Below are 14,383 nucleotides of genomic sequence, written 5' to 3'. Positions count from 1 at the left end.
GAGGAAGGGTCACCGGACCCGAAACGTTAACTCTGTTCTTTCCTTCACAGATGCTGCCAGACCTGCTGGGCTTCTCCAGCAACTTTGTTTTAGTTCCTGATTTGGTTTCTTAGTGCGTGTCTTCCAGGTTATGCAGACTGTCCAAATTCCATGTCATCCAAAGCTCTGCCACTTACACTTTATCCCACACTCCCGTCAACCAACCTCCCAACTCCAATGAAATGATCCAAAATCTTAATATAAACTTTGGTTTTACATTACAGAAACTTCTTAGATTACACCACCAAGATAAATGTTCACCCCCTTTATTCAATTAGAGAAGGCAACCTGATGGATTTCAGCTGAACTTCTTCAGAATAACACACAATAGATGATAGAAAAATCTATCCTTTTGTTTGTGCAATAGCGATGAATCAATGACTTGAACTTCATGTTAGTCTATGGCTGTCCCTCAATGCACCGAGGACACGAGCCTCTACGTTTTAAACACTGTTTTGATGATAGCTCTGCAATGGAAAACAAGGTGTGCAAACACAGTGGCAAGGTAACACAAATACATGTAACATTTGTTTACAAAGCAGGATCATAATTATAATGTTTCAGAGATAGTAGGAACTGCAGATGCTGGAGAATCCGAGATAACAAGGTGTAGAGCTGGATGAACACAGCAGGCCAAGCAGCATCATAGGAGCAGGAAGGCTGAGGTTTCGGGCCTAGAAGGGTCCTGGACTAAGATAACTGACCTCCAACAACCACAATGAACTCACTTTGTGATAAGTAAGATTTTAACCAGCAGTCCCTCACTCCGTTCCTTTCTGGTATCTCTCTCTCTCCCAAAATTGACCTTAATGGCACAATAGGTCAAATGCTACCTTGACATCAAGGATAGTCACCTTGGCTTCCCCTTTCAAGTTCAGCTCTTTTGTCCACATTTGAACCAAGGCTGGAATGAAGTCAGGAGCTCAGTAAGCCTGGCAGAGTCCAAAGTGAGCATCAGTGAACTGGTTATTATGAAAAAGTGCAGCTTGGCTGCATTATCAAGATGCTTCTACCACTTTGCTGATGATAGAGCAGATAGGTGACATTTGGCTGGGTTGGATTTGTCCTGTTTTCATGTACAGGACACCTAGCAATGAGAGATATTGCCTGAGTAGGCTCCAATTTTGTAACTACTAAGGGTGCAGCTGGTTCTGAAGCACAAGTTTTTAGTACTATTACTGGAATGTTGTCAGGGCCATAGCATTTGGAGTATCCAGTACCTTCAGCCATCTTTAGATATCCAGTAGAGTGAATTCAGTTAGCTAAAGGCTGACACTGGTCATTAATGGGAACCTCTGGAGGAGGAAAAAATGGATTGGCAACTGGGAATTTCTAGCTGAAGTATTTGTAAATGCTTCACCATTGTCTGTTACACTAATGTACTGGACTCCCCCATTATTGAGGGTGCAGATATGAAGCCTCCTCCTCCTGTTATTTAAATGTTCACCATAATTCACAACGTACATTTCAGGACTGTGTAGTTTAGATGTAATCTGCTGGTAGTGGGATCACTTAGCTCTATTTATTGCATGCTGCTTACTCTGCTAGGTATACAAGAAGTCCTGCTTTATTATGTTTCAGCAAGTTGATACCTCATTTTTGGATTTGCCTGCTGCTGCTCCTGGTATGCACTCCTGCATTCTTCATTGATACAGGGTTAAACCTCCAGTTTGGTGATAATAGTAGAGGAAATACACTGAGTCATGAGGTTACAAATTTTGACTGAATACAATTTTGCTGCTGCTCTTGGCCCAAAGCACCTCGTGGATGCCCAGTCTCGAGTCACTAGACATATCTGAAATCAGTCTCATTCAGCATGATGGTAATGCAACACAACATAATGGAAGGTATCCTTAACACGAAGGCAGGACTTCGTCTCCACAAGGACTCTGCAGTGGTCAATCCTACCGATGCCACCATGGACAGATGCATCACCTTTCGGTAGACTGGTGAAAATGAGATTAAGTATGTTTTCCCCTCTTGCTCATTCTTTTGCCTCCTACCCAGTCTAGCGGATACGTCTTTTAGGATTTGGGCAGATCAATCAGTGGTGGTGGCTACTGAGCAAGTGTTGGTGATGGAACGTGAAGCTCTCCCACTCAAAGCACAATATGTGTCTTTGCCACTCTCACTGCATCTCCAAGTTAGTTCATCATGGAGAAGAACTGTTCATCAGTTGTGGGAATGCATTAGGTGGTGATCAGCGTGCCCATGTTTGACCTAATGCCATGAGATGTCATAAGGTCCACAGTCAATGTTGAGGACTCCCAGGACAACAACTCCTTGACTGTACACCATTGTGCTGCCATGTCTGGTGAGTCTGTCCTGTTAGTAGGATAGTACATACCGAGGAATGGTGATAATAACATCTCGAACATAGTCATCCCCAAGGAATCACACTTTAAAGACAATGTCAGCCTGTTATTTGATTAGTCTAAGGGACAGCGCTTCGCTGTAAAGAATTCCATATATTCAATATCTGTCTTAAGCAGGTGACCCCTTACTCTGACACTATGCCCTCTGGTTCTAAACTCTCCTCCACGAGGGAACAACCTCTCCATATATCACATGTCAAGCCCCCAAGAATCTTATATATTTCAAATAGCAATGACCATCACCAATGACAGAGAATCTAACCATTGTTCCTTGATATTCCATCACTTAATCCCAGATTATCAACATCCTTGGGGTTACCACCAATGAGAAACTCAACTGGACTTGCCATTTAAATACAATGGCTACAAGAGCAAGTCAGAGACAAGGAATACTGTAGCAAGTAACTCACTTCCAAACTCCCCAGAGTTGTTTGCCACCTATGATGCACAAGTCAGGAGTGTGGTGGAATACCCGCTATTTGCCAGGATGGCTGCAACTCCAACAACACTCAAGAAGCTTGACATCATCCAGTACAAAGCAACCTGCTTGATTGGCACCACATCTACAAACATCCATTCCATCTACCACTGATGCTCAGTAGCAGCAGTATGTATGACTCACAAGATGCACTGCATCAAAAATCCTTCAACAGCACCTTCCAAACCCATGACCGCTTCCATCTAGAAGGCCAAAGGCAGCAGATACATGAGAACACCACCACTTGCAAGCTCCCCTCCAAGCCACACTCAGTTCTGACTTGGAAATATATCTATGTTCCTTCACAGTCATTGGATCAAATTCCTAGAATTTCCTCCCTAATGGTATTGTGGGTCTACTTACAGCACAAGGACTGCAGCGGTTCAAGAAAGCAGCTCATCACCTCCTTCTCAAGGGTAATAAATGCTGGCCCAGCCACTGATGCCCACATCACATGAGAGAATAAAGTCTCCTCTCATTCTTGTAAACTCCAATGAGCACATGCTCAACCTCTCCCCATACAAAAATCCTTCCATTCCTAGATTCAATCTAGTGAACCTTCTCTTCACTGCCTCCAATGCCAGTATAGCTTTCCTTAGTTAAAATGGTTCACAGTATTCTATTCTGTATATAATTTTGTCAAAAGAGCAGCCAATTAAAACGATCCAACTTCTTTCTATATATGGGTTCCCAGCAGCTACCGTTCATTAAATTCACATGAATGTGACCATCCCAACCTATTGCATACCAAGTTCTTTGGTGCATCATCCTAAAAATCTGAAACGTGACACTCTAAAACCTTTTGCATTCATTTAACCCAAATATTCATTCTCCCCGTGTGTGCACTGGCTTCCGCTGGGTGCTCCGGTTTCCTCCCACGGTCCAAAGATGTGCAGGTTAGGGAAATTGGCTACGTTAAATTGCCACATAGTGTCCAGAGTTGTGCAGGTTAGGTGGGTTAACTATTGTATATGCAGGGTTACGAGGATAGGGTGGGGTGCTGGGTCTGGGTGAGATTCTCTGAGGGGCTGTGCAGTTTTAATGGATTGAATGGCCTAATTTCTGCACTGTAGAGATTCTATGATTCTGTGAATAGGCTGCACGGTGGCTTAGTGGTTAGTACTGCTGCCTCACAGCACCAGGGATCCAGTTTGATTCCAGCCTCGAGTGACTATCTGTGTGGAGTTTGCACATTCTCCCTGCGTCTGCGTGGGTTTCCTCCCACAGTCCAAGGATGTGCAGGTTAGGTGGATCGGTCATGCTAAATTGCCCATAGTGTCCAAGGATATATTGGCTAGGTGGGTCAGGGATATGGTGGGGAGGTGGGTCTGAGGGGGATGATCTTCGAAGGGTTGGCACATACTTGATGGGACGAACGGCCTCTTTCCACACTGTAGGGATTCTATGATTCTAAAAGTCTGCTGTTACCAAGGAACTTTTAATATTCTAACAAGGATTGGTTACAATGTTACAAAATTCCATAAAGATACAATAAAATTCCTAAACACCCAAGTGAAAGCAGGTTTCATAATTATCTATCATTATAGATTCATAGAGATGCACAGCATGGAAACAGACCCTTCCATCCAACTCGTCTATGCTGACCAGATATCATAAAATAATCTAGTCCCATTTGCCAGCATTTGGCCCATATCCCTCTAAACCCTTCCTATTCATATGCCCATTCAGATGACTTTTAAATGTTGTAATTGTACCAGCCTCCACCACTTACTTTGGCAGTTCACCCCATACACACACCACCCTCTGCTGAAAAAGTTGCCCCTTCGGCCACTTAATTCTTTCCCCTCTCACCTTAAAACTATGCCCTCTAGTTTGTGACTCCACTACTCTGGGGAAAAGACCTTGACTAATCACCCTATCCATGTTCCTCATGATTTTATAAACCTCTAAGGTCACCCCACAGCCTCCCACGCTCCAGGGAAAACAGCCTCAGCCTATTCAGCTTCTCCATATAGCTCAAACCCTCCAACCCTGGCAACATTCTTGTAAATCTTTTCTGAACCCTTTCAAGTTTAACAATATCTTTCCTAAAGCAGGGGGAACAGAATTGAATGCAGTATTCCAAAAATGGCTTAACCAATATCCTGTACAGGCACAACATGACCTCCCAACTCGTACACTCAAAGCTCTGACCAATAAACGCAAGTGTACTAAACACTTTCTTCACTACCCTGTCTAGTGCAATTCCATTTTCAAGGAACTATGAACCTGCACTCCAAGGTCTCTTTGTTCGGCCACACTCCCCAGTACCTTACTATTAAGTGCATAAGTCCTGCCTTGATTTGCCCTACCAAAATGTAGCACCTCACATTTATTTAGAGTAAACTCCATCGGCCACTCCTCTATTATGTTATTCCACACATCAAAAAGGACATGTAATCAAAGGTTGAAAATTTAACACAAATATGTAAGAACTTCAGTTTAGCATTTAATATGGTCAATTTATGCCTCAGAATTTTTAGAATTAATTTTCAGGATATGAGCATCTCTGATTAGACAGGCATTTGATTATGCATTCCTAGTAATCCTGATTGAAATGCCAGAGCAAGCCGGAGAACATTTAAGAGTCAAAATATACTAATGTCGAACTGGAGTCACACACAAGCTAGAGTGGGTACAGCTGCAGGTTGTTCTCCCAATAAATGCATTCTTGCAAATCTAATCCAAATATTCTGACTTCCTACTGTCCATCCTCGCTGCAACACATTTGTCTTCGAAACATTCAAACAGATTTTTTGGTCTACTGCTGCCTCTCTTCGTTCTAATAATTCAAAATGACAGCAGCAATTATACTGCAGGGCTTGGAACACAATTTAAGAGAAAAGCAGTTTTCAACTACTGCTATTAGTTTTCAATATCTGCTGTCCTATTTTGTCTGTTAAAAACTTCTTAAGCTTTTTTTTTCTGTTTGTAGATGTAGGTGTTGCTGACAAGAGTCTACATTTATTGCCCATTCCTACTTCCCCTGCAGAAGGTGGCACTTAGCTACCTTCTAGAACTGTTATTGTTCCTGTGGTATACACCTACACAGCTGGTAGGTCAAAAACTCCTATCACAACAGCACTATGGCTGTATTACCAGATGGACTGCAGTGATTCAAGAAGGTGGCTCACCACCAACTTCTCAGGGGCAATTAGGGATAGCAACAAGTATGGGCCCCTCTGGCAAAGCAACGTATCATGGTTGACTTTTTCATTCTCACTCACTCCTTTTGTTAGGTGGTTTGCAGTCGTATAGTAACATTAGTTTCTGTATTTGTTTGACACATAGGATAGTTTGAAGCAGAATTAGAAGAATTCATCAATCCTTAATTATAAACCCATTAAACTTAAAGCTCCAACACACAAGGAAAACATTACTTTCCTAAAGACCACAGAATTTAAATGGCCCAAAAGCCATAAGCTTTTAAAAAAGTAACTGACATATATTTACACACAAAAAGCCATCACCTAAATACACTTCTGCACTCCGATGGAGGTAGAGATGCACATTCACAAAGCTCAAATGCTTTAACCAGGTAGTTATTAACTTTTTTAGTGCATCTCAATCTCAGATTTAAATTTACCAATTGAATGCTAATTGGAATGGTACCCACTACAAAACTTCCTCACAGATTAGCTCCTAAACATATATGGCTTTAAGCTAAAAATTCTACATTTATTTGTAAATAATTCATCGCCCTGCCCCCTGGGACCTGGTCACCTCAGCCAAAAGGCAGCTCCCCACTCTCTTTACAATATCAGCAAAAAGGCTCCTCTAGTTCCGATGCCCCCTTCCAGCTGACTTTCAGCTCGTCTTTTTCAGCCCGTTTGTGTACCACAGCCGGCTGCTTCTCCAGCAACTCGTTCACTGGTAGTATTTACCAAAAATATGCATGGGTCCTCCAATTCACAGGTTGTTTCTCTTCCGTGTGCTGCTGATAAGTTCATAGTGAGCCTATCAGCAACAAGCATGGGAGTCAACCAGCAACTTCCTACCCTTTCTTTTCACTCTATTCACAAAGACAACTTTACTCAGTCAATTTGAAGAAGTTGGGGATGGATTCACCTGCCACGCCTGTCTACTTTGAGGTGTTGTTGCAGTGCATCATGTAATTGGTATGCACTGAAGTGTGGGTGTGTGCAGATGCTGGTGAGAATGCAAGTTTAGGGTGGTTAATGGGATGTTAAACAAGTAGACTGCTTTCTCTGAGGAGTAAGCTTCTTGCCCACTGTTGGAGCTACATTCATCTCGGTAATTGGGGAGTATTTCATCACACTCCTGGCATGTGCCTTGTGAGAAGACCTTGTGCCTAGTTTTTAATTTTAATGCATGAAACTAGTTCTACTCATTGAAAAGTAATAAGGCTCTGAATTTTAATACTACCTCAGGCTACATTGGCTGTAGACTCATTTCATCATGAAATTGCGTATTTACTTCTAAACAACAAATTAGTTTGGAGGTGGTGTGCAGTTAAAATATATGCAGATTTTTCAATCTCTGTCCTGCTCTTATAGTCAGTGTTTATATGAGTGATCCAGTTACGTTTTCGCTCAACGATAACCATCTAATATTGATGGTGGGAATTTAGCAATGGTAATGCTGTTGAATGATAAGGGGAAACACAGTAAATAATAAAGGAGAGAAATCTATGGGAACTCACATTCTACTCCTACAATCTTTAGAAATTTAAAAGCTGGCATTTCCTAAACACCGTCTGCTGCAGCGATGATCCTTACTGAGAGCTTTGATCTGGAAATCAGCTATCTTAAAACAATTAAAAAGCTGCACAGTTGTGAGTTGTTGATAGCTGTTGATTGGAATAACTGCACTCATTCTGTTTCATGGATCTAAACATAATATTCAATGAGGCAAGTATGGAGAGAGAGAGAGAGAGACAGCACGCACATGCAAGCAAGGAGTAGGGCTGGAAAGGTGAGGGGGGGGCAGGGTGAGAGGGAGAAAGATAGGGGGAGAAAAGAGACGATGGGAGAGATGACGAAAGACAGAGGAGCATATAGGGTGGGGAAAAAGTGCCACAATGAGTGAAAGCTTAAAATCCACTGTAATTTATACAGTATAACAATTATAAACAAATGAGCAAATTATAGCACCAGCTAGAATAAATATTATGAAAAATATAAAATGCATGAAATTTAGATGTTTTTAAATAATCCTTTACACTCTTTCTCCAACATAAAATCAGAACTATTACTAAACTGCAAAAAACATTGCAGCGCTGGAGTTGTTACAAAGCATGAGAACCTCCCACACACAAGTCAACTACATCCAACAAAAGGCCATGAATCTAAACTCCATGTGACCATTACATTGCAGATTAGAGATTTTACTCCTTTGTGTTTAACGGCTTGAAAATCTAACTCCTAAACTCTAATCTTTATATTGGCTCCATTTCAACTCCAACTTGAAGAATCTATTTGTTATCTGTTTAAATCTCATAAGAAAAGCATCCCGTTTTAATTTCTACACATAAAACTAATTTCAGTCATTGAAAAGTGACAGGGATCCCTATTTTTATAGCAGCTTTGACTACAGCCCATTGGCTCCAAATTTATTTGATCATTAATCACACATTTGCTTACAGCTTCTGAACAAAAAATATTTTGAAGCTGGTGTGCAGTTAAAGTTTATGAAACAAAATCAGATATTATTAAAGCAACATTGTGATGACCATGTTCATATATTTCAAATGAAAACATTTTTCTATGGCACAAAAGCTAGTTGGGTTTTGTCAAATCTAATAGCTGATAAATATTAGGAAAGTAAATGATAATTATTGCAAAAAGTTATTAGGTTGAGGTGTAATTTGTAATGTGCACAACACCATTCATGTAAATGTAGTGCATTAGCTATGAACGCAAAAAAAATGAATGATCTGACCGAGGTACTTTTGGAGTTGCCAAGGTATAGAAGATAAATCATTCCACTGTGGCTGGCCTTTGATATGTTTTTAAATACTGGAATAAAGAATACACTTGCTTGGTTTTTCAAATGTTTTCTGAAACTATTCATTAGCAAGACAGCAACATTTTCAAAGCAATAAAAATAAACTGTCACCCATGGTTGGTCTTGCACATCTACTGGCACCAGTCTACCAAAAGCTCAGATGGAGCTCTGGCCATTTTTTCCTTCAATAAAAGGATGCAGTGAGTTTAATAAAGCAATTTTTTTTAAAAAAAGCATCCATTTGAACAGCACCTTTCACACCAGCCGGGTATGCCAAAGCCTGTGAATCATTGTTTTGTAGCAAATTTATGCACAGCAAGGTCCATGAACTATTGTTATTATATATTTACTCCCCATCTATCTTCTAACATCAGTTTCTTTCAACCTATTCATTGACTGCACAATGGTGTATAATCCATGATAATGGCAAGATTACTCAATTTAGTACAAATGATGCAGCAAAGTTAAATACCTTGGCTGTTACAGTCAGAGTGGTCATCAATTAAAGTGCATCATAAACAGAGAGTAAAGTTCAAGAATTTGGAGAGATTGGAAATTGGATGCGATGGGTGGATAAGTATTGCTTTTGCCTCCAACACTTGTGGTGAGGCATTTTGCAGGTAAATATTTCATTTAACCCATGTATAACAAACTAGATGACAGCGCAAGTAGTCTGTTGCAACAATAGTAGTAGGGAGTTTGTACACAACATTGACAGCTTGGATGCTCCATCTGCAGTAAGTGTCTACATCGCAAGGAACTTCAGCTCTGCGTTGTTGTGCTGGAATCCAAGGAGCAGATATTGCAAAGCATCAATGGAGGATGCTCCTCCCCCCAATTCAATTTAATGAAGAAGACAATTATTGCTGCCTGTGTAAATGAAGGCAAAATTTGCAGGATAGACAAAAAACTGACAACAGCACAATAATGCAGAAAAACTGAGTGAGGGGGTGGAAGTGATGATTGGAAGTGAAAAGGAACCTGGAAGTGAGAGGACCACATAGTCAGGGGAATACTTACCATATTCTACAGATGAAAACAAAGTCAAAACAACGCTCCCTCTAATTTTTCCTGCCACTGTGCAGACTTCAAGGTGTGGCAGTGGCTTCCAGAAGCTGAAGCCATACATTGGATGCCAATTAGTGTTCATTTCCCTGTGACTGTGCAGTTGCGTAGCTTAGAAAGAACGATGGTCCAAGGTTGTGTTGTTTGACAGATGCTAGTTAAGGACATCTACACAACACAAGGAGATGGCCTAGTCTGACAGTTTAAATACAAATAAATTATTCTCAAATGAACAGTGTTGCCAACCATTTCTACTCTATGAATGTTCTAAGCTCATTAGGACTGTTTCAGATGTTAAGTCTAACTCTGCAGGTGCACGTAATCGCACACTTCTCAGTTTTAACTGTTGATGTGCTCTGGTCAAGTAGACGGATTGAAAAAACTCAACTATACGTACCAATTCAGTATTTCCCTAACATATTGCAAAGCCAAAAGTCTTCGCTTCATAAACAAAGAAAATATTACTTGCTAGTGGAATTAGGTGCAAGCATTACTTCCATACTGCCATAATACATCAGCAGATCAGAGTCTCTGCACTGTGAGCATTTGATTTGTAAATCATTAGTCTCATACTAGTCAAATTTTGGATCGTCTGTCCTACTTTTTAAATAATCTACATAACTATTTCCTGATCATTTATAAGGATCGACTCTACTGTCATTCACTTTCAGTCGGATTTGTCACTATAGATGGCACAGTATACAGATTCTGTTTTAAATAACAACCTGAATATTTAATTTCTGGCACATTATTTATGCCATATTATTGTAACTTAATAAGAGCAGATATGTTTAAGTGGAAGTACAGAAACTTTGTGGGCACCCTCTTGGGCTGTTTTCAAAACTGATGTTTGCTAAACCAGTCAACAGACCTGGAAATCCTTCCTAACCCCCCACTCAGCCTTGTCATAAATTGTGTTTGTATACATTTTTGTCCAGTAGGTTACTTATATGTTACCACTCGACCCCAATCTGTTTTACCATTAATCGAACAGGCTGCACTCAATTATTTTAACACAGGGAAAATTCAAGTTTCCGTTTACATCCAGAATCAAGCCCAAAGCTCTTTAATCCAGACTACATTTTGAAAGTAGTTTTAAGCAGCTTTCTAGAAATATAAATAGCAATACTGCCCTTCAATGAAAGTGCCGTTTCACAAGAATTAAAGAATTGTTTGCAAATTTGTAGGAATATTACAGTTAAAACTAGGCACCATGTTAAGGCACCATATATAAGCAGACATGACTGAATACAAAATACTGTGGATGCTGTATATCCAAAATAAAAAAGAGAATATGCTGGAAAAACCCAGCAAGTCTGGCAGCATCTGTGGGATATGGTTGTTCTCAAAATATTAAAATGGAAACAGCAATTTGTAATCATGGCTGAAAGGGTGCAGATAAAATAATTCTACTAATCCTGTACCATCCAGGTTGACTATGACTGTCACTCTCTGTGGGACTGTTCGTTATACTGTAATGGTTGAGATGAACATTAGGTATCTGCTCAGAAAAAAGTGAAAATCATTTAGATCATTCCAATGATTCAAAGTACTAAAGTGAAACAATCATTGCATTCCAAGTGGAAAAAATATTAACAATAACTCTGCTGGTTCAATTAACTGATGAAAATGTTGCGGACCTGGGTACCCTAACAATTGAAGTTGCCCAGTGATACCTCGAAACCAAGGTCATTTATTGGATTGCTCCACTAAGATTAATAACTGAGCGTAATTATACTCACTAAAGAACAGATCAAATCCCAACAGCCATGATCATACAGAATGGACACGACATATAAATCATTGGTGCGGCATTATAGAAAGGAAACTGCAGTATGCAGATGATTTGGCTGTAACTACCAGATCAATCGAACCATTTCCTCACCTGTAACTGGAGGCGGCTGACCAATGACAGGTGGTAAATCCAGCGAGCTGTCAGACAACACATGCTTCAAATCACCACCAACCTCAGCTGACTTCATGTCAAACTGACCGGATAAGGCATCTTCGGAGTCCTCTTTACCAATACTACTCCCACCAATTGAAGGAAGGTCCAAAGATTTCACTGAGGCAGAGTCTTCTTTTGCCTGTTTAAAAGCAGAAAGTTTATCTACGAAAGCCTTGTCCGCGGTGCCGAATGCAAGGGACAGCTTGGTAACTGGGAAGTCATCCTCATTCTTTTCTTGGGAAAGGGAGGAATTGTCTTTTTGTTCCTCAAAGCCCATTACAGACCCTTCTTCAGGAATCTGCTTAAAGACATCATATTTGTCTACAGCAGTGGTTGAAGGTTGTTGTCCACCTTCTGCTGTGCCAAGTGAGGCATCAAAAGATGCTGTGAAGCCATCATCCTTCTCCTGCCTGAAAACACTATATTTATCATTTGACTTTTGTTCAGAGGATCCAGTGGTGTTGGAGCTGCCAAAAGCTATAAAATCAGCAAATTCATCCTGACCCCATCCCCCACCTGAAGAAGTGCTGGCTGCTACACCAAAAAGACTGAAGTCGCCAAAGTCATCAGTTCCACCAGCAGTTTTGCTACCGGCTGTGGAAAAAGTACCAGATGATAGTGATGACAATGAAGATGTAACACATACAGATGAGGAAATGGATGATGTCACAAAAACTGGTGGAAATGACACAGAACTGCTCTCTCCACTGCTACTGACAGAGGTAAAAAGGTCCGTGAGATTGAAAGTGTCTTTAGGCTGTGTTACTGGTTGCAGTTGCGGTTGAAGATATGGCACAGAAGGAAACGTTGTTGAGAATGCCTTTGCTTGCTCTGATGAATCTACTGGTGAAATGCTGTCTGCAGTTTTGAAGTCTGTGAATCCGTCATCATTTCCTGGTGACTTGAATTCTGCAAAGCCCTCCCCTGCAAACATACATCTTTTCAGTGACAAAATATCAGCAGTTAAGAATAGAATTCTATATTTCACTTTTCACAGCACACAAACACAAGCATTTTCAAGTTAGTAACTACGACCAAAGCACCAACCCATACCAAGCATGCACTGCCAAGTAAAACCCTGCATTGAACATACCACCATTTAATTTCTCATTGTAGGGAAGAGGGATGATCAACGAACCAAATTTAAATACCCAACTGGCCCAAATTAGGGCCATTATGTAAATCTGGAAAAAAGAAAGTGAGAATTTTAACCCAGCTTTGATGGACAAATGGTCTGGATATTTCCCACTGTGCATGCGTGGCAGCATTCTGCTAAGTATCTATCCAGCCCACACATATTGTCTAGTCCTCCTCATATGACACTACAGTGGCAAACATTTGAACTTACTTTTGTCCTTTTAAGGAAGACGTTCTGTTATTTAATTCTGTTTAAAATTTTAATTTTGTTACCTGGAATTACCTCAATGACTAAAAGGATTTTGTAGGGGTTGGGGAAAGGAGCTTACTAATTCATAATACAGTACTTGAAATTAACTGTCAGCTTTCCTGGCCCAGGCAATTGGCTTTCAATCGCTACTTATGCTTCCGGACCAAAGCACACCACCCATGTGAGATAGTAATTTTACTTTTAAAATTTGAATGAAGCTTTTTGGAGACCATATTAAGAAATGGAAAAGAAAATTAAAATACCAATGTTGCATTGTTTCTCCCCCCCACCCCCCAACCAGTCTACTTTCTAAAGGTACTGCTTTCATCCAATGGACACTGAGTACCACACCTCAATGCCCATGTTTCATTTATGATCTTTAAAGATGCTATCAGATAACCAAAGGAACTACAACTATTGATTTACCATTCAAACATACTTCTCCAGCAGGGAATCAATTTATAGGGACACTAACTGATTTTGCCCTCCTGAACTGTGGGAGACTGAAGCCAGTTGTAGCCCTATGGTCCTACTGTGGCTCAGCACAAAGCAAGGATCCAACCTTTGATAATGTCTGATCTCTTTGCCTCAGCCTTTCAACAGATAAACCGCCAAGCTATCTGGGATGCTACAGCTACATATTTTCAATGACCAATCACCCACAAATATGCAAATACTATCTTAAATAAAACTGGGGGTCAGAAACAGTAGAGAAATTCTGCTTTAAGGTTGCAAATCTTCAGACTCTCATTTTTGCTAAGGTACGTCGCACTTATATCTGACAGTGATTGAACTTTTATTAAGTTGCAATGGTCAAGGTTTTCCACTTGTGAAGAAATAAAACATAAAATTAATAAAATGATCATAACCCAGATTTGTGTTAGTTCATCTAATTTCCAGTTCCCTCTTCGTAGGAGTAGTATTATAATGCTTTCTGCTTTTCTTTTTTCAGTGGAGTAATAGTTTTCCAGTGCAAGTAGTTGGCATGACCAGAGTGCTTTGTGACCCAAGTCAACAAAGCAAATATTTCTTACTTCCTCCCCAACTGCACTCCATCTTAGAGATAGTAGGAACTGCAGATGCTGGAGAATCTGAGATAACAAGGTGTAGAGCTGGATGAACAC

General features: G+C 40.4%; 1 protein-coding gene across 1 annotated transcript in view; it reads right to left on the bottom strand.

The window, feature by feature from the left end:
• The window catches only part of synrg (synergin, gamma), a 95,079-nt gene that overhangs the window by 17,665 nt on the left and 63,031 nt on the right, over window positions 1–14,383 (bottom strand). Inside the window, exon 15 of the mRNA XM_048612352.1 lies at window positions 11,810–12,796. Coding sequence (XP_048468309.1) covers window positions 11,810–12,796 — 987 coding nt within the window. The remainder of the gene's footprint in view (window positions 1–11,809; window positions 12,797–14,383) is intronic.

This window comes from Rhincodon typus, chromosome 26 (assembly GCF_021869965.1).
Source record: "Rhincodon typus isolate 14 chromosome 26, sRhiTyp1.1, whole genome shotgun sequence".
NCBI classification, from domain to species: Eukaryota; Metazoa; Chordata; class Chondrichthyes; order Orectolobiformes; family Rhincodontidae; genus Rhincodon; species Rhincodon typus.
This window is presented reverse-complemented; position numbering and strand designations above follow the sequence as displayed.